Below are 20,997 nucleotides of genomic sequence, written 5' to 3'. Positions count from 1 at the left end.
CCTATTATGAACAATAAGATAAAAAAAAATAAATATGAATCCTCTCATCTATTGATCTCACATAAAATACAGTGCAGAAATGTAAATAAGACCAAATCTCTGCCTCAACCACTGAAATATGTCAACATGTGGAATACACTTTTTTTATAAAATGAAAAAGAAACACTGTGTGAACATAAATTTAAATATTAATTGTATAGAAATCATACTGATCTCGCATCAATAACAAAACACAAACTAAAGTAAATGCACTTTTTTTGTTTATTTTTTAAATTGCAGCCTTTGTGATTTGAAAATTGCACATTACATTGCAATGCCGGTTCAAATTTGATTAATTGTACAGCCCTACTAATTATGTGATTTAAAATTATCTAAACAGCACTGTATCGAAATTCAAGAGTTATGATTTTGACCACAGGAAAAAAAAACTAATTTTATTTGTAATGCACTTAACATTTCAAGACTAAATCCAGAAAGTGTGACAGAGCAACAGATTATTTGTTTTCTAAAAAAAATTTAGATTTAAGAGGGAAACCTGTACAGACTAACATGATACCGGTCCAGACCATGTTGGTCTCAAAGACGGTTATTGCTGGACTAAAAATGCCTTTAGCCTCTTGGGAAAAAAATACTCCAAAGTCCCCCCTGACAGTTGAAGAAGTAAGGTCGAACTGAGCCAAACTTGAAACCTGAGTCGTCTTTTTTTTTTAAATGGGAGCAACGTGAAGTCTTCCACGACTGGAACCTAAACTGTTTTTGCACTGAGCTGTAATCAGTTAAATCGCTGTGAAAAACAGGAGCTCCACCTTTGTTTCCTCATCTTGTACATCCAGCCTCAAGTGGACACTAAAAGAATTGTATCTGCACTCAAAGACGCTTCTTGTTCAGTAATAGTTGCTGACTGTTGCAATTGCTCTACTTATTGAAATTGTTCCCTTTTATGTCCATATTTCATTAAAATCAAAGATCAAGGGTGTTGTTGGGGCTTCATGATAGTTTTTCTCCATCATGTCACCTGTCAGTCTTCTCTCTGTTGATCATATTTCAATGTTTGCACTGATGGTTGTTAAAAAAAAAAAAGAAAATTCAATACATGCACAGAAATTTGTTTTGTTTGTAGCGGATTAATCCAAACGATACAGAAACTGAACTCAAGCTAAGTGTGAAATAAGCTCTCACAGCCCCAGAACAATACACTCCTAACAGCTCCAACACAATTTCATCTTAAGTCACCGGGAATCCAGAGCACTGCCACTTCCTCCCATTTTCACTTCTATTCTGAGCCGCATCCCCTGGGATGTGGACCCAATAATTGAGACTCCACCATGGGAGCAGCTGCACAATTTGGCAGTCACATGACTTCAGCACAGCAGCCCCAGAGTCATGTCTTCACACTAAATAAGGAGTTTCAATTCAACTATAAAAGGGAGAATTAGAGTCTTCTCCTGTTGAAATGTTAAGGCCTGTTAAGTTAAAGAGGAGGATTGGTTAAGCTTCATCTACACTGTGTGTCCTAATGAACAACTGTGCTGAGGATAAATGCCTTACATTGAGCATTTCATATTTAATTCATGCAAACATTTAGGGATTTGTGTAAGGAGGAGAAAAACATCAGAAAGCCCTCCAGTAGAAGATTTGAAATGAACAGTGAGGTATGTTTAGTCAGCGATAACTTTGCAGTGATTTTAAATTTTGAACAGTGTGCAGATCCGATTGTTAAACATCGCCTGAGGTGGGGAGGGGCAATCAATGCTGTAACAGACAAGCCACTGAGCTCGGGCCTCAGCGGAAACCATCAATACTGAGCCGCGGTCCAAGCACTTAAAATGTAAATGCACCTCCAATAGCAACAACACGAACAGGAAAGTTGTATCGGTGTCTTGGGACTGCTCCTGGTGCATCCTGTGCATTTATCTGTGAAATAAAAAGCTCTGCAAAAGCATACAGGTGTCGAAATTGTCCGATTGGAGACGCATTGCAACAAAGTAAAACAAATAGTTCCTGTTGTGTGTCTCATAACTTAAAGCTCACTGTCAGGTTTATCAATACTCTGTAGCTTAGGTGATACTTCTCCTGCAGTTACAGGAGTAATGAGGCACTCAGTGTGCTCTGGAAACCTGTTGCAGCCAAGTAGGAGATGGTCTAAATGGAACAAGGTGTCTCAGAGGATCTTCTTTGATCTCGACAATTCTGTGTGATAAAAATATCTTTAAATTAATTATGCATGCACAGTGGGATTGCAGAATCCACTGATTCACCAAAATTCATGACTGCCCTGAAGAGCACCTGCCTACTCGTTGAATCTAACCGATACAAAATGACATTCAGTCTGAAGTAACCAAGCTGATAGCATTGTTAGGGAAAACACAACAATAGATTCTTTAGTAGATTGTTGTTAATTACAACTTATAAAACATAGTAGACTTGCAAGGTATCACTTAAATATTCAATGTAAAGACATATTTGTGTTAAAGAAGCCAAAAATCCAACATTCTTTATTTGCAACAGTCCGATAAAACAGGCAATATGAAGAGTAGTCCATAAAGATTTACTTTAAAAGGCTTTTTTCTTTATAGAGGATGCAAAAGAGACAGTAATATATAATAGTAGTAATTAAGGTCACTGTAATCGAACATAACTCTTGCAGAGTTCATGGTCCCTGATATCTCCCCAGCCCCCGTTTTTCACATGCGGGGCCACCCCTCCGGCCCCGTTAGCGGGCAGTCTTTTAGTTATCAGGAGGTTTTTGGGGAACAGCTGGTTCCCGCTGCTCTGTAGGATGTTCTCTATCTTGGTTTTCTGGCTCATCGGCATGCAGGAAGCCTTCTTGTGGTGCATGCCGCAGTCCCCAGCATGGAAGATCCTGGGTGCCTCGCTCACCATGACCTTCCAGTATGAGGGCAGGCAGGACACGGTCAGGTGCTGCAGAGACCAGTCCCAGTTGTAGTCGTCATACGTGCAGAATGTGTCGGTGCACTGGATGAGCTTCTGGTACGTCTCTCTGCTCAGAGCCATCCCCATGTTGTGCTCGGTGGACTTCCATGCCTTCACCTCCACTTTGTTCGCTTTGCTGGAGTAGCCGATGTGGCTGTAGCTCCCAAGTGAGAGGATGTCGCAGTCAGTGCACTGTTCCCTTTTTAGAGCTGACATCAGCTTTAAGAGATGAATAAAGTCTGGGGACAAAAAGTGGTCCTCCTCAATCAGCAGGACCAGACCTTTGTGATCCTTCACGGCCTGGACTCTTTCCCATACAAAGTGCAGCTTCCACCACCAGTGGTGCTTGGTCTGGGAGAACTTAGCCTCACGGTAGTGGCCAAAGGAGTCGGGGTACTCTGCATTGATGCAGCCCAGCTTTAAGGCGTCTTTTTTTGGAATGTCTCTGGGGCAGTCCCTCGGGTCGTGCCCTGGAAACTCTTGTGGGTACAGCTGGATGCTGAAGGGAAAGAAAATCTGAAGTACCTGACAAAAGTCAACAGAGGCCACTACTTTGTTTATCTCAGGGGACCAGAAGTCATGGCTGAATATCAGCAGTATGCTCTCCACACCTCTGGCCTTTCTCAGACTGTCCACTAAGAGCTTAAGGTAGTCTGGTCGGTTATGGACCTGAACCACCACGACCAGATCATCCTTCTGCCGCGCCGCCTTAAACTTTTCCTCGTTTCTTATCGTCTGATCAAAGTTAAGCTGGAAGACGATGCCTCTGTAGACTAGAGTGGTGTTATCCACCTCCGGCTTAGGAATCCCCTTGTCTTTTGCTTTTTCTTGGTGTGTGTCATTTGCATGTATAACAGGAGGGGGAACAGGCACCCGGCTGACCACAGGTGTAGCTTGCACTTGGATATGATTGTTGATGCTACTGCTGCTGCTGCTAATGCTGCTGCTTCTCCTGACAGTCTCCACCTCCTTTGGGAACGTTCCACTTTCGCTCTTCTTCTGCTTTCCACTGCTCCAGAAAGCCAGGCCACAGATGACAACCACCAGAGTCAGTATCACCACCTTCCTCTTGTAGATTCGGAATCTCATGATAGGGGGTCAGCCTCTTGCCAAGGGAGAGAAGTTGATTAAGGTGAGATAATGAGCTTAGGTTTGCAGCTGTGGTGGTGTGCTTTAGAGAGCAGGCCTGATTAGAAATAAGCTGCTGTGAGGCTAATTGTTGGCAAACTGATCTGTTGTAAACATGAACTCCACTGGAATGTCATTGATGACGGACTGATTTTCCGTAAGGCATGACGGTAGCTGGGAGGCAGCAGGGTAGCAGTGTGCATGAATCACCTAAAGGAGAAATAAAAAAGGTTCATCCTGAAATCACAGACTGAAAAAAGACATTTAAAATTACATTATTTTTTTCCATCAGTATGCAGCGCTCTGCATATGGCAACCTGACCCTGAAGCGTCCTTTTTAGATCATCTAACAGGTTATATTGAAACTATTGTAGACCAGAAAAGGAGAGATAAACTGTCATTTCAACTTCATTCTGGTGAAAAAAAAACAAAAAAAAAAACAAAAAAACAATTGGCTCGTTGAATATTGCATGACATAGAAATATCCTATTCTCATTTTATCAAAGTAATAAACCGAAGAAAGAAGATAAAACCATTTCATGATTATTGGACTGAAAATAAAACCAGCACAAAGTTCGGGACGGAATAACCCAATTGTAAAATTTAACTTTGCGTAGCAGCTTTCGTAGCATCTTTGCATTATCATGTAGCTTAGATAAAGAAATAAATAAAATCAACAGTGAATTTTTTTTTAACAAGAATCTCAACATGGTTCTCGTCATGTCTTAGCCTGCAGGATAAGACATGACTTTGTCGTCTTTAATCAACAGCTTACTGTTGCTGCGTGCTCCTTTCCTTTTCGCACATCTGTGTCCTGACGAGCACTTCCAACATTGTGATTAGCCCTCTCTCTCTTCAGATCTGATGAATTTATCTTTATCTGTCACTTATTATCACTGAATTGTGGTTTTCTGGCTCCTACCTCATCCTTTATCTTAAGTTTATTCCCGTCTGAAGTCTCATCAGTTGAATAGTCCCTGTGTGGCACTAACGCTGCCTTACAGAGGCATTTGATACCTATAGGTGTCTGTGAAAACATTGATGATCTCACCCCCAGTGTACCAACTATATAACTGAATACAGAAAACCAAATCTCATCCAAAAACGAGAAGCATGTAAGATAGACCATTTAAACGATATGTGATACATAACAAACAAATCTAGGTTAACCTACTCTGTGCGTCTGTAATATCCCTGCAGGGCTCTTCGTGCGTTTGCAGCTCGTTAAATCGAGCAAAAACGATTGCAATGCAGCTGAAAGTAGTTTAATTTTAAAGACTAGAATTATTTTCCCTGACAACTTTCACCAGATTGATTTGTACAGAGCAATCCGTGTTATCTTTCTGTGTAAACATGAAGCGTTTCACTTGAAGCCTTCAAGCGTTGACGTTAGTTTTCTGTATTGGCCGCTGTAAGAGACAGCTTAAATCGATTTTACCATTTCAGACCCTTGTCGCTATTTTACCAACTGATACAACATGCTCCCATAAATAGTTAAACAATAGTTAACAGTCGGCTGCTTCCGTGTTTTGTGACAGTAAGCATCCTAAAGATGCTAACAGTAAGTTAGCATTTGCAGCTAACAACTTACAAGCAGTCGGTCCGAGCAAGCGTCATCGAAAACAGCTTCCATAATAAACTAGAATCACTATATTCAAAACAATTACCTAAAACTGTGGCAGCCGCGAGGTTCTCTTCGTGCAAAACATTAAGATCGCGTCCCATTTTCCTCCATTTCTCCCTGCAGGCTGCATGGAAACGCAGCTATCAGCTAGCTGAAAAAAATCCCAAATACGGAACCACTGCCTGCCGCTGTCCCACAATGCACTGTTCCAGCGGGGGGCACCAGAGACCTCCCTAATAACAAGATTCCTGCTGCTCATCACTGACGGAGATGAGTTTATATATTTGATGTGAATAACTTTAGAAGCTCACACCCGTATGGCATTCTCTTAAATTTACAAATGCAGAAACAAGCCCGCTCTGTGCTCTCACAGTGATACCTTCAGCATCTTTCTCTTGAAGATACAAGAGTATAGCTTTGAGATGGAGAAATGAATCCTCACTACACTTTCCCCATGGAGCAGGCCCGGGCATCACCCTAAAAGTAAGAGGGAGTTATTAATTATTGCTTTGAATACAAATTCGGTTATCTCTGTAGTTCTGTTATTTTGTCACCTACAAGTTACTTTAGTTATTATTATTATTTTTTTTTTAAAAAAGGGCGCATGGTCATATAAGAAGACAATTATTTATAGTGTTTCAGAATAAAGCTTATTTGTCTCCATTTTATTTTTTCAGTACTTTTTGTATAACTGACATTAAAGACTCATGTTATCTGTAAAACTTTTTCCCTGTAAAATGTTTCAGAATATTTTTTTTCAGCAAGTCTGGACCTGGGGCATCTTGTCACAAGATAGAATGAACACCCTTGGAATCTGATCAGTCATCCCAAAATCTTTTTATATTGTGACTTTGGATTACAAGTCTGTTAGGGTGCAGTTAGGTGCTAAAGGTACCCAACTGCACCTCTTGCTTGCCGGACCATCAAGGGGTCCAGAGCCTTTAGCTGCTCCATTCTCCTCTTCTAGGATTCCCTGGACATCCATAGCACTGAGTATCTCTTGCTACTTGAGTCCTGTTAAAACAAACAAACAAACAAGCAAACATAATTTTGAACTTGAATATAATCCAATTAATTCCATTCACTCAACATCTGTTAATTTTTATTGTATACACTGTCTGTGTATATATAGCTCTTTGTATTGTTTTTATACTTCTACAATTTTAAACACTCTGTCTAATAACGCTCAGGAAGCCATTGCAATGTAATTGCATTCCAAATGCACTGCTGTATGATTTGTGAAATGACAATAAAGAAAGTCTTAGTCTACGTAAAATTGTCTAATGCAATTTATGGATTTATTGTCACACTATTCGTCCCTCTGCTTTATTTAATATATGAGGGCACCAAAAAACTATTATTATTATTATTGTTATTATTATTATTATTATTATTATTATTATTATTATTATTATTATTATTATTATTATTATTATTATTATTATCAAAGAGGATACTGATGTTGCCATACTGTAATGCAATCAGATGCCACCAGACGGCACCACCCTAAAACACACTAAGCGGAAACAACCCAACCTCTATCTTCTTCTGCGCATGCGCCTCACTCTTTCTTCCTTTCCGACGCTCGAGCGAAAGAGACGAGATGGGTCACCAACAGCTCTACTGGAGTCACCCCAGAAAATTCGGACAGGGATCCCGTTCCTGGTCAGTTTTGCCACTAACGTGTTATTTATTGTTTTGTGCGTCCACGTGTGATAGTTTCAGAGTTTTTGTGGTCCTTTATAATCAGATATTTACCAACGAACGTTTACCGCGTGGACGCTGCTCCTCGGCTAATATGGCGGTGGGGGATGCGCTCAGTTAGCCTCTTGGCTCAGGCTTTAGCCGCAGATAGTTCTGTGCGGAGTTTACATAAACGAATTAAAACGGATTTAGTGGGATGCAACTGTGAATATTTCCACAGTTAACACTGTGGAATGTTTCGGAAAAGGGCTGGGCGCCGTGTTGGATACAGTTTAAAAGCCAGACTAAACATGATGACCGGCCCTCGGATTGTGTGTACTTCCGCCTGCTTCAGTATCTCTGAACGTGAGCAGTGGGCTGCAGATGCGTCCCCCGCCAAAATGTGTTAAAACAATTAACAATAATAATTGAATTAGCTCACTTACCATTTCTCCTTGATTTTCAGCCGGGTATGCTCGAACAGACATGGTCTGATCCGTAAATACGGACTCAACATGTGCCGCCAGTGCTTCAGGCAGTACGCGAAAGACATCGGTTTCGTCAAGGCAAGTATCATTTCCACACTTTTAACACAAAGGCGAAATTATCACTCAATAAAAGGTCAGCCCCAAACTAAGGTGTAGTTGTTGGACAGATACTTCAAACAGTGTCTCAACATCTGTGTTGGTATCAACTTTCACCCGAGACAAATGAAGTGGAAATTATAAGAAAGATGCTTTGTTTTTCATTAAGTGTGGTTTGTCTGACCATATAGTTTCATGAATTTGCACTGATATTAACTTTTGTGTTTTTTTGACAGCTGGACTAGATGTCTCAACTTCCCATAGCCCCAGGGACCAGTGGGAGGCTGGAAAAGATGGGCTGATTCAAGGCAAACAAATAAATGTTCTTTTTTTGTCCATATTGGATCTACTGTGTTGTTTGTTTGAAGAGTACTTCCACATTAAAACAGCATGGAGGGTTTTGAAAGAGTTATCTCACAACTGAATATGAAAGAAGCTCAAGGTTATGTTGGTGATGGAAAGTGTCACATGTATCAGGAAACCAGTTAGTTTTAAAGAGGAAAAAAGTGTAGTCATACAGAAATGCAATCTCAGTAACATTCAATCTCATGAGATTTTAAATAGCCAGGACTAGAACTCTCAAAACCAATAGAGTTGCAAATCCTGTAACAAACTACTTTTTTAAGTAACTGCAAGTTCATCATGTAAGACCTTAATCAGAGGAAAACACTTGATATTTAGCACTAGGAAATGTGAAGGAGCAAGCAAATGCAAGTTAAGTAAAATCATATCTTAGTTTCATGCAAAGGCATCTTTACAAATACAATAATGATAAAATAGCTGATGTATAAAAGTCGCAACCTCAAAAAATGATTATAAAGAAAGATAAATACAGAACACCATGGTCTTTATTGGTGAAGTATTTTGAAAGAAATGAAGGAAAGTAGGAAATAAGTTCGCTTTTGCTTAGACAGCAGTGAATCTGAGAAGTTAATTTTTCAGTGTGCATTAACATGAAAAACAGCAACCCCAGCACTGCGAAGAAATGGTAACATGAGATTGTGGTCTAAAACTTGTATAAATGGTTCGGTGGAGTGTGGCTAATTGCTCAGTGCCTTTGGACCCCAGCAAGTGGGCTACAAATAATAATAATGATAAGCACCGGACTGATGTTGAGAGAGCTGATTGATGAGCTGAAAGAGATTAGAAAAATAAAATGAGGGCCATTGTCCATTTAATCCAGGAATAAGGATAAATTATTGTGTTCTTGATCAAAACAAAGTGAAATGCACCCTCACCAAATAAGTAAAATGAAAAAGGTCTGATAATTATGAGTTATTACAAGTTGTTTATGGTAGAGCATGGTTTTAATGCAGTGAGCTATGGGGGATATCATAATCACTTTTTACAAACAAGTTTAAATATGTCAGATATATGGGAAAAAGTGAAGGAAGTGCTTTCTAGACTCAGGATTGGGTGGTCTTTGGATGGGAATGCATACAGTCTGAAAAATACAAGAAAAACATTAGAGGAACGCACAAGTACCTTTATTTTTGTTGCATAGGCATGTTGATCCTAAAAATCACATGAATGTGTGACTATATCAAGACATTGAAACTGTTTTTATACAACAGGCAATTACATTTTTGCATAGTTTTTTGTGTACCTTAATAAAAACAGGCTATGAAGAATAAATGAAGACAATATAATCTTAGAACATGTGTACAAACACAGAATTTAAAGTTTATGCATGACAACATAGTTTAAAAATCGCTGTCTGTGAAACACATAAATAATCAGTGACATGGTAGGAAACTGACCCTACCATGAAGCATCTAAACCTGTAATGATAAAATGTTGACCTGCTCAGTAAGTACAGTTAGGAACATCTATAACAGGTGGACTGGGGATGGGAGTTTTCATGCATTTTGTCTGACTCTTGTTAAAAAATGATTGGTGTGAAGCACTAGATGGCAGCAACGCGTCACCTACATGATTCAAACCCAGCAGTGATGGCAATAACAGGAGTGATTGGCCTCATACCATTCAGGATTCATTCACTATTCATCACATGCCGTTAACCAGCTGTTTGGCCCTGCAAAACAAGCATTTACAAAAGCTTAGATTAAGGTCTTTGCATGAATGAGAATGAGAACTTTTACACTGGTTGATGAAAAGGACTCTCGAGAAAGAATTTCACAGAAGAAGCTTTGTTGCAAGATTTTTCAAAAACTGCCCTTGAACACATTCATCACTTCAACTTGTGCCCATCTTGCGGTGTATATTAATATCACGCTGTGCACTTTGATGATTTATCAGCCCGGGGTTTGGGCTGGGTCTGACTTAATTCAAGGCAACAAATAAATTATATTTTGCAAAGTCCTGTTTATCATCAACAACAGATCACTTTGTGCTCAGCAGGATTAAGATGAAACCTTAATGATCCCAGTGGGGAAATTGGAATAGGGCAGAAAAATAAATAAGATTACCTCAAAGTGAATGTTATATGAATAGATGACCTACAAATGGAGGAGAGGAACATTAAATGACAAGATGAGGAGGAATGGTTGTATGCTAAATGAGATGAATGGAGCGCACTAAATCCAATATTTATAAACAAAATGAATAGAGCTCACTATCACTGAAATATGGAGGTACAGATACAAAATTAAATAAACATGTAGAATGTAAATGCACGGCTAGTATCCTTCATAAAAAAAACAGCCAAAGACACATTAAATGAAAAACACTTATCAAACATTACAAATAGAGATAAAGTACATGCAGGATAATCTGCAGGCTCATGCATATTGTTGGTGTGAGGATACATTTTTAATGTATTTATTATATAAGCACTAGTTCATGTGCATATAGAAGATTTCGTGAGGACTCTGACTGCAGTAACCAGACTAACACAGGCTGGCAGAGGCTGCTGGAACAGAGCTGAACACACCAGTGCTCCATGTTGCATCACTACACTACAGAGGCGGCTGGAAGGTGTTGTCTTTGATGTTCAGCTCAGTTTCATTTCTCTTCACCCGACTATTAATGCTCTTGTTATGCTGCCTCCTCGGCTCAGCACTGCCAAGACAACCGACTGATAGCACGCGCTCAGAGTCATTTCACTCAACCTCAGCCCTCTCCAGAAGACCCTTTCTTGTTCTGTGCCTCTGCTTGGAGCTGGTTGTTGGTGACATTTAGCCTCAGTCTATGCCTCTGCCCACAGATGCTTATCAGATTTCCTTGATAATTAATTAAACCTGGCTGTTTTTCATGAAAGGGGAGTGTTGTTTAACATGTCTTGACTTTGCTCTAACCGTAATTTTAAAATCTTTGATGGTTTCACTATTATCTGAATGGGAACCATTTACCACTGAAAATTACAGCATGTCTGTACATCTGCTGAATTAAAAACATTTTGCAGCTTATATAGCAGCACCAGAGCTTCAAAACTGAAGCCTGGAAAAAGCAAGTCTACTTAGTAGGGGCAGGAGAAAAGGATCAGGATTTCTTGATTAATGATTTTAAGTCGTGATTTTATTTTTTAAGTCCTTCATTTGAGTCTTTGTTTATAAGATGGATTAGAAAAAGTTGAGGTGTCAGATCCCCTGATCTCACTAAATCTTAGACTAAATCTAGAATCTTAGACATCATCATCAACTTTTTTCATTTTGTCTGGAGTTAAAAAAGCAAACTAAAATAAATCACAAAAATCTGAAATATTGAAGATTTGCAATCTAAATCAAATTGGCACCCCAATAACTATTAAAGAATCCAGTTGGGAGAAAAGCATAACATCCCAGCCCGAGTACTGAGCCTCTCTCCCACCTTTGTTTTTGACTGAAATATTACCAAAGGTCCTGACCTGTCATGAATTGATTGGCCAGAGAGAGATAAGTGACAAGCACAAAGTATACCAAAAGTTTTCACCTGAGAGTGCTGTACTGTGCTGAAAACAACAACAACAACAACAACAAACACAACAACAGCTGATAACAAGCTGTTCTTGCTCCGAGGAGGCTGGGTGCTGAAAACTCTGGAAAAGCTGAAATGTCCAAAATACAGTGCTATTGTATAGAAGATAGGTACTTTTTAAGTAAAAGATGCTATTAGTGAACATAGGCCCTAGAGCACCTGTGAGGAATTTTGCAATAGGTCATATTTGACTCCATCTGCTGAGATTTACACAGTGATTAAACTAAAACTGAACACGACTAAAACTAAACAAACTTAACATGAATAATCACTCTTTTTGGTCGGTCATGTGTTTGTTTGTTGGCTTTTTTTTTTCAATAAAGAAGGATATCAGGAAGTTTTAGAACCAGATAATAAATAAATAAATAACAAAAAGGTTAAAAACTGGTTTCATTTCCCTGTGTAAACACAGGCTATATGGCTATGACAACAACTGCTTGACAGAACTATACGTACCTCTATGAATTATTTCTTCATTAATTTAAAAGATTGTTTTCTCTGGTGGTGGTAGGCCCTGCCAGCTTCACAAGCAGCAGGTTTGACAAGAGGTTACAGGTGTTGTGGTGCATGACTGTGGAAGTGGAGAACAATGATCCACCATTGACTGTCAGGTTAATTAAAGAGTCTGAGGATCATAAAGTCCGTCAGGAAGATCCATCAATGACATCTAGAAAAACAAGCAATATAAGACAACAAGACAGTGGCAGGTAAGCAGGCAATGGCAAAGCTGAGCAGAGGTGTCATCATGACTCAGTCTTTTAAACAGCTTTTTTTTTTCTATATGTGGGTTTAAATAGTGCAGGAGCTCGTAGCCTATTGTCTGTTCCAAAAGGTCAGGGCTGAGCTTGGCTAAAAATAAAAATAAAATCAAGTTTGCTGCCCCCTCTAGACGGAACCATGTGCAGACAAACATGAAACTTTGTGAACTGCTCTCTGGATGCTTTTTAACAGACCCTGAATGATCTGGTGGTCGATGCATCTATCTGCAGATGTCTTGTCTGATATGTGGTGTTTTTAAATCCTAGAGGTATTTGTCATGTTTTCATGTTGTGTTGGGTGTATCATGTGTATTTGTGTCTATGGTAGAAATGTAACTGTGCTGTAGTCTTTTTTTTCTGGTTAGATAAAAATAAAAATGAATTGAAAAGAGTTAAACTGTTCATTGAAGCCTGTTTACTAGAAATAGCTTCCTGCCTGGAAACAGGAGTCAGGGTGGAATTCAAGATAGACCAGACAGCTATCAGTTATTCTTGATATCTTCATAAAACCCAAACAAACTGATGAGAGTTTTTTTTTTTATCAGATGATTTAATCTGCTTATCTGAAAACTAGAGTGCCTATCAGGATCTCAGGACTAAACTGAAATGACATCATCTGTAAATGTGTGTGGGCCATAAACCAAAAATACTGAGCCCAAATAAGCAAAAAAGTGTTTGCAAATATAAATATGAGCTCATTTCTTTAATAGCCTGGGAAAAAAATGTAACTGATTCGCAGTTACATGTGACCAGCACAGTTAATTCCTCTTCAATTTAGACAATACGTTCCTACCACCAGTGAATGCTCATGTGTTGCTGCAGTGGTGATACACACACACAGGGGAAAAATCAATTGTTTGTAGCTCTAAAGGAGCTGTCTGCATGCATGACGTGTTGAAGTCAAGCTTGTACATGCTCCTTCATAAATTGATTATCTTGAACTGGCTGTGTGGATACAGGCACATCTTAACACTGAGAGTAAGCCTACATAAAACACCAATCAAGGAATATTCTAAAGGGAACGCTGGTGTGGTTTGGGACCTGAAGTGGTACCAAAGCAGAACATCACTGAGATCCTCCATCTCCTGGATTATAGGGAAAAGAAGTGAGCTGAACATGTTACAACAAAGTGTTGGCATGGAAACATTTCCACAGGTTTACCTGCTCTCGGCTGTAAGACCAAGAGGCACTTCTCACGGAGAGGTTTCTCAAAAGGCTTTGAGAAACATATTCACATCTTGACTGGCTGGCTCACTGTGATAGCAAATAGAGAGAAATATAAAAGTGCAGCCTATGGAGACAAAAAAGAAAGGACTGAAATGTAAATCAGAAAAAAAGTGGCAGCAATTTATTCTCACTGTGAAATTATGACCAAGAGGTTAAAGTGAAAGCAGCACAGAGTCTCAACAATTAGCTCATTTTCTCTAGGCAACAGTAACTGCAGAGGTTAAGAAAACCCTGGTAATCCATTTACTTCTTTAGTCAGAAAACATTTGTACGCATTGCCACAAACATCTCAAGACTATAGCGTTTTCTTGGATATTTCCCCCTCCTCTGGCTCATTCCCTCGAGAGGTGAGCTGTGCACAACGCTGAGCTTTATTACAGTCCAGTACAGAGCACCTTGCTGACTCAATTGTTCCAGTCAAGCAAGGCCTAATTCTCAAACCACCGAGGAATAAGTTTCTTCTTCTGCTGCCAGGAGTCAATTTAGGCTGAGATGACTTTAGCAAACATTTATTTCTCTATAGATTTCAAGGGGAGATTACAGAAACTAAAGAACTGCCTCAGTATCACACACAAAACAGACTCCATTTACCACACAGCCTATGTTTAATACGGCCTAGAATGAGGTACTAATAAAAGACTCAGTAAAAATGAAATAACTTGATTTATGCACTGCTAACAGGTCACAGTTGGAAGCATGGTGCAGGTGTAATTGTTAACACTGATGATGGCTGCATTCCATTTAGCTGAGCCAGTTTCAAAAAAAACCCTGCTGGGTGTTGGATGACCAGCAAAAGATGGTGACAGAAGAGCCACTGCTTGTGTCATGAGTTACACCTGTGCTTGTCATGCTGGTAAGTCAAAGTAGTTGCTGTGAATGAGAGCAATCATATTTTTCATCACAGGTCTGGAAAACAGTCCATCGAGACAACAGATGAGGAGGAACCATGAACAGAATAAAATGGGCATAGACTCTTTGACAGTTTTGCTGTAATAATAATATTTCATGAATTATTTGTGGTTTCAAGTACATAGGAAGCTTGCCGAAAGTGGACTCTCCAGCAGTTTTGCACTTCTGCTTGGGCCTCATTTCTCACAGGCAGAGGTTTCAGCTTTGGGTGGAGCTGAGGAAAACCCCCACCTGTAATTTATGCATAAGTCCAAGGTTTTACTTTGTCTTATGTGATATGTCGCGAAACAATTCAAAATCATTTTTTTCAAACAGACTGTACACGTTTCATTTTGCTGTGAAGTTTAATCTTTAGCATGGGATTTCCTGGGCTTTTCAAGCCTGTGATGAACTCTTAAAGAACTGCAGTTTTTTAGTTTTCAGCACCAGAAGTTGCCACTTGAGTGACACACAATCCCCTTCAATACAATGGCTGTTTTCTGAACTGCATACTACACTAGCATGACCAACAATTTTGCCTGAAATACAGTATGTAGTAGTCAGTATGTGAAAACTTGCAAAACCTGCAGTATATCAAAAATCCCCTGATGTCCTACTGATCCAGGAAATTAGAGACCAGTCTCTAACGGCGTTTGTCTATTCAGGTGGCAGGTTTTGGTAAATAACCGCCACCTACTGGAATGAGTCGGCATTATTACTACAATACAACAGTAATGTTAGACCAGGGATGGCCGACCGAGCCGCATGTGGCTCTTTGCCTTTCGTTGTGTGGCTCTTTGATCCATTCATAAAAAAATATATAGTTATGAGTAGTGGTGTGCCAATCAATCTAAACTATGTATGTATGGATGCCAACGTTGGGATCAGTTGGGACTGATACTTAAGTTTCAGTTTCTCTTCTCTAGTATGAATTTAAACACACAAACACAATAAACCTCACTTTGAAAATTGGAAATGTATTGATTTTCATTTTAGGTCATTTTTTTTAATGTGTGAGAGGAAGTGTGTTTGTAAGACCATGTGTGTGACGTGGCTTTCAGTAGTACCATGGTCATTTTTGTGGCTCTTGGTTCTCTGACTGGGTGGCCACCTCTGTGTTAGACGATCAGTGAGATTGAAGTGAAGTCATACGAAAGAAACACAGGTAACTCTTCTCATTTCCAGTTGTTAAAGAGGTGATTATCTCTACAAATTCATTAAAGCCCATATAAACCACAATTCACTTTTTTTAAACCATACATAGATTATAGATAAGTGGTTTTTCCATCAGCTGTAAAAAAATAAAAATCCCTTTCAGATTTATTTTCAGTAAATGATATATCTTTTGGTGAAAGATTTAAAATAAAATATAATGATTCTGCTATGATATAATTAACTAATAATTAAAATGCCAATATCTGCCCCAAGTTTGTGTTGTATATTTATAATGAAGGGTCCATCACCTGTAGCTCCATTTTCCAAAACAGAAAACTAGAGTAGTATACTACAAACCAGACCCAACAGACAATCATACAACATACTACAAGCAAAAGTAGTAGGCAGTATGCAGTACATACTACACATTACATTCACATGAAGTATGCAGCAGGAGGTTTCATCAATGAGGATGAATCATTGAGTTAAATATATATATATATATATATATATATATATATATATATATATATATATATATATATATATATATATATATATATATATATATATATATATATATATATATATATATATATATATACATATTTATCAGTAATGCATCTCCATCTTCTTACATTTAAACAATGCTGAGATACAGTAATGTGTCTCTGTGGTAGACATGTGCATGATTGTGAATATCTTTCCTCTGAAAACATTGAAAACATCCTGCTGAGTTTCTCCCTCCACCTTTCTTAAAACCAGTATGAGCAAGTTTGAATCTCACACCAAGTCAGACCGTTTCACAATAACTTTGCTGTGCAATGTATGCACATATTTATCCTCCAGATGAGCAATTCAAACATCTGTGGTGAAGACTTCTTAGAGCAGACATTGTGCAACTTGTTTCCTATAAAGCACAAAGCCTGTTTCATCACCCTGAATACTTAAAGCCAGGACTGTAGACCTGCTGGATGTGGAAAGATGTAAAATGACACACACCTCACATATTTTTAAAAGTTATGGGCAGGGTACAGTATTTGTACTTAGACCGTTTATTCTATTTCACTATCCTATAAATGCATTTTGCTTTTTAAATGTGCACTATCTTTTTTTGCACATTAATATTCTTTGATGAAACATTGTGTTCAGTAAAACTGCTGAAACATTTGTGCACTGTTGATCTGAGGTTCACAGGGGAATCTGCTTTTTCATATTCATGAATGCATAGATTATACTTCCTCAAAAATGAACAAGACCAACTTTGACCCTTTCTATGAAAGAAGACATTCTGTCAGCTATGACTGCAAGCAAGGCTAAGCTTCTTATTCTTATCTCAGTTTTTATAGAATATAAGTAGAAATATCATCTTCACAATTGATGGGTTTAATCATCAAGCCATTTCAAACACCCTGAAACCCCCCAGTCAAGTCAGGACGTTGTGATGTTCTGCACAATATTCAGGAAAAGATGCTGCAATATCTTAACTTACCTATGGGGGCAATGTTGCACCTCAGCAGGAACAGCACATTGACAGAGAGAGGAGGACAGGAGGGATGGAGCAGAGGAAGGTAAAGTGATAGGAGGTGTTGTGCTGCTCTCCGGGGAGCTGCTCTCCAGTCACAGGGTGAAGAAAAGAAAGAATGAGAGGGAGAAGGGGGAGCTTGGATCAGGCTGTCAACTCGGGTATATCTAATTGAATACGCAATGCCATTTGAAGTGAGGAGCAGAGCTGGAGCAGAGTGGAGAAGCAAAGCGTGGGGCAGGCACAGCAGGAGAGCAGCCTTCACCAAACAAAAAGACGAATCAAAGAGTGAATACACAAGATGTTCAAACAGATAGCCCTGATCGTTGCTCTGTGCTCAACATATCCAACTATCTGTATGTATTTGCTGCTGATCAAGGAAGAGGAAAAAAAGTTGGGGTGAAAGAAAAAAGGATGAGAAAAGAGTGAGCTCTGTGCTCAAAATATTATTTTCTGCCGGTTTAAAAACAAACTGAAGTTAATAAGGCAGGAAGTAGCCTCAAACCATGATTAAAAGCAGGTCATACATCCGCAGTCTCTACTTTGGAGATTCACTGGAAGCATTATGTGTGGGTGGAGGTCAGCAGCTGTTTCAGTATTCAACTGGACTGCCATGTTTAGCTTAGCAGAGCAGAGTGCTTAGGGCCACAGGATAAAAATTTTACTCATAAATGGAAAAGATCAAATGGTGGCATTTAACAATCCGCAAAGAAATGGTGTCATGGACCAGCGTCGTCTTTCAGCTCTCCTCGGGGCTAAGAGGATGTGATGTTCTGTCAGCATTGTAATTTATTTCTCACACAGGTCACGCCTGGGCAATCATACCATATACTTTACACTGTGGCCCTGGCTGTTACGGTCGTGCACATACAGCAAATGTTCACTGGGCTGAAGGTGCATGAATTCAGACTTGAAACCTCCAAGTCACCACATATAGGCATAACCATCCATCCATACATGTTTTGTAGAAGAGGAAATCTATATCTAAAACAATGGCTATAAACGCAACACAGTATAGAAACACTGTTGAAAATCTTCCTCATCTACTCATTTCAGTCTGTCAATCTCGTCTGTACATTCATCTGAGTATTAACCTTTGAATTCACAATCCTGACCTGAACATGACCCATGCTCATATTTTTATTACCCACAGTTATGGATCTCACAGACAGGAAGCATGGAAGTGAATATTCAACAAGATCTGCATGAACATTATACTTAAGAGCATATCAGAGAAGCAGGAAATATTCAGTATGCACACAGGATGACTGGAGGAGAACAGACAAGTGATGGATCGATGCATGATTTCCATTTCTGGTACAGCACTGTGCAAACATTTGTGATGCACGGCTGCAGAATGAATAGTAAATATCTGAACTGTTTGATAAGATAAGCAGATTTTCAAGGATGCGAGTGAGCAGCTGCCACCTATTGATATTTGAAGTTGCTAATTTTCTACACTAATTCTTGTTGTAAAAGGCCTGTTTGTGACATCATATTGCCTTCAGTCAGACTACAGCTACATTGCTCTTGCATTAGTACGTTGAGCTGTTGTGTTCTGGTTTATGTATAAGCTGTGTTTAGCTGTCATTTCACTGCTTCCTATGTTGAACACTATTTACAGATTCTACATTAAAAAGTGGATAATGTATGCAGGGGTCTGGATGTTTGTAACAAGCAGTGTTGTGGTTTAATTTTATGAATTTAGTCTGAGCAGAACTGACCTGCTATATTACAGTGAAGCTTGGTGTTTGCAGAAGAAACAGTCAAGGTGGAGAGCAAAAGCAGGCAGACCACACATCACTATGATGAGCCCTCTGCATCTATTGGTGGTTATTTGACCTGATCAACAGGTGGTCTATGTTTCAGAAAGATGCACTTATCTTAGCTATAAGCAGTGAGACACTAACCGCTGGAACCACACAATTTCACCAGTTGAAAGTAAAACGATACCCCTGGTTGTCACTCTGCTTCTATTCCACAGCTAAAACTTCAGACTTCCCGGCAAACATAATCTTAACTTTAGCAATAGCCAACATTAGGCTCTTTAGGAATTTAAATGTGTGGTATTTTGCTTTGCAAAACCTAACACTACCTTGAAGCATTCAGCTGCTTACTATCTTTAAGTAACTTAAGCTAGTAAGAAGCTAATTGCTAGCTGTCACTTCACCAGGCATTCGCAAGTAGCTAATACTCATTGTTACCTTTTATTTATGAACGTGCATCTTCCATACTGTCTTTCTGTTATATATGTTCCACTATTTTTGTTCAGTCTTGTGAACCCCTTGATGCCCTGTCAGGTCTTGATGCAGCTGAAATGACCTTTGTATCTCATTGTTACCTATTCATTCATATTCTACACATGCAAAAGATCATATCAGATCAGATATATTGGTCAGGGGATGAACTTCTCATGTCTCTCTATACAATATAACTTAGTTATAACTATTGTGTGTACTATACTTAAATTTACAATCCCCACTTAATTCAATATCTGTAAGAAAGCAAGCACTTAAAAACACTTAATTTTATGATTGTTAATTAATTTAGGCAGTAAGGGGTTAATTAATAGAGGGAGGAAATAATGGGACAACCAATAACCAGAGCATTTGTTATACTGTGTATTTATCTGTGTTTATGAAGTGTACAATGCTAGCTTGAATTTGATTTTTAACGTCTTTTAAGCTAGGAAGTGGCTAATATCGTTAGCTAGGTGTTGATTTTACCAGGCATTGGCAGCTGACATTTTAGCTCATAATATGAATATATGGCCAGGCACTATCAAACTCATCATTTGGCCACTTACTAGGTAGTTAGCTTAAAGTAATCTTAGCTAGTGAGAGGCTGTAAGCTATTGCTAGCCGTTGATTTTATGAGCTCTGAGTAGATAATAAACCTCATCTCAAATTAATATACTGCTGCTCTTGTCATTAAAAAGTTCACTGTTTATCACTGTTTATTTTTTCTGTTATTTATCAGAATAGGAGGGATGAAATGCTTCTGCTTTGACTGACATCTCATATGACATTCAAACAGAACTTTGAGATTAAAACAGCAGTTTTTCTATGCAACAAGAGTATGATAACAGAAGAAAGGCTCGCAGTGCTCAGTTATTACCTCCCCCCATTGTGTAACTTTTCTGTCTGCATGTTAACACTTCTGACGCTGGAGAGAAAATAAGCTGTCATACGTGTTTGATTGTTCAAAGCAGCCGCTGGATTCTCTGAAAACGTCTCCACCGTTAGGTTAGGAGTAATGGTGGAGGTGAGACTTTATTATTCATGTTTGGCCTCTCTTTCTCCCCAGTTTAATAATTTTGAAAGAGGTTATTCAGCTAGAAGATGATCCACCAGGTGATAACGTGACAGATGCAGCTCTATTTTTTGGGATGAATGATGCAGCAGGAGGGGATCACAGATAGGGAATGTGAAACACAGCAGCGGCTTAGATGGAGGCCATCCTGCCCTCTCCAGTTCCAGCTCTTCTTATTTTTTTTATTCACCTGACTCCCACTGTAACCATTACACCTCTGGCTATTACACGCAGCATCTCTGGAAACCTACGGACATGTCAGAA

At 39.0% G+C, this 20,997-nt stretch overlaps 1 protein-coding gene across 3 annotated transcripts; it reads right to left on the bottom strand.

Annotated features, from left to right (window-relative positions):
• Positions 1–1,072: 1,072 nt before the first annotated feature.
• Positions 1,073–5,899, bottom strand: mgat2 (alpha-1,6-mannosyl-glycoprotein 2-beta-N-acetylglucosaminyltransferase). 3 transcript variants are annotated; one of them, XM_074685665.1, is made up of 2 exons: positions 5,654–5,899; positions 1,073–4,272 (listed from the first exon to the last, which is right to left on the bottom strand). In XM_074685665.1, exon 2 carries the CDS (start codon positions 4,021–4,023, stop codon positions 2,620–2,622), a length of 1,404 nt encoding a protein of 467 aa, XP_074541766.1. In that variant the 5' UTR covers positions 4,024–4,272; positions 5,654–5,899; the 3' UTR covers positions 1,073–2,619. The 3 variants fall into 3 exon arrangements, with proteins under 3 accessions (XP_074541766.1, XP_074541764.1, XP_074541767.1); XM_074685663.1 differs by having other exon boundaries at positions 5,730–5,899; XM_074685666.1 differs by lacking the exon at positions 5,654–5,899 and adding an exon at positions 4,838–4,914.
• Between the last annotated feature and the right edge of the window lie 15,098 nt (positions 5,900–20,997).

Source organism: Halichoeres trimaculatus, unplaced genomic scaffold, assembly GCF_033239565.1.
Source record: "Halichoeres trimaculatus isolate MK-OKI-2021-1 unplaced genomic scaffold, fHalTri1.1 fHalTri1_scaffold_13, whole genome shotgun sequence".
NCBI lineage: Eukaryota > Metazoa > Chordata > Actinopteri > Labriformes > Labridae > Halichoeres > Halichoeres trimaculatus.
The sequence above is the reverse complement of the archived record's forward strand: the minus strand, read 5'-3'. Positions and strand labels throughout refer to the sequence as shown.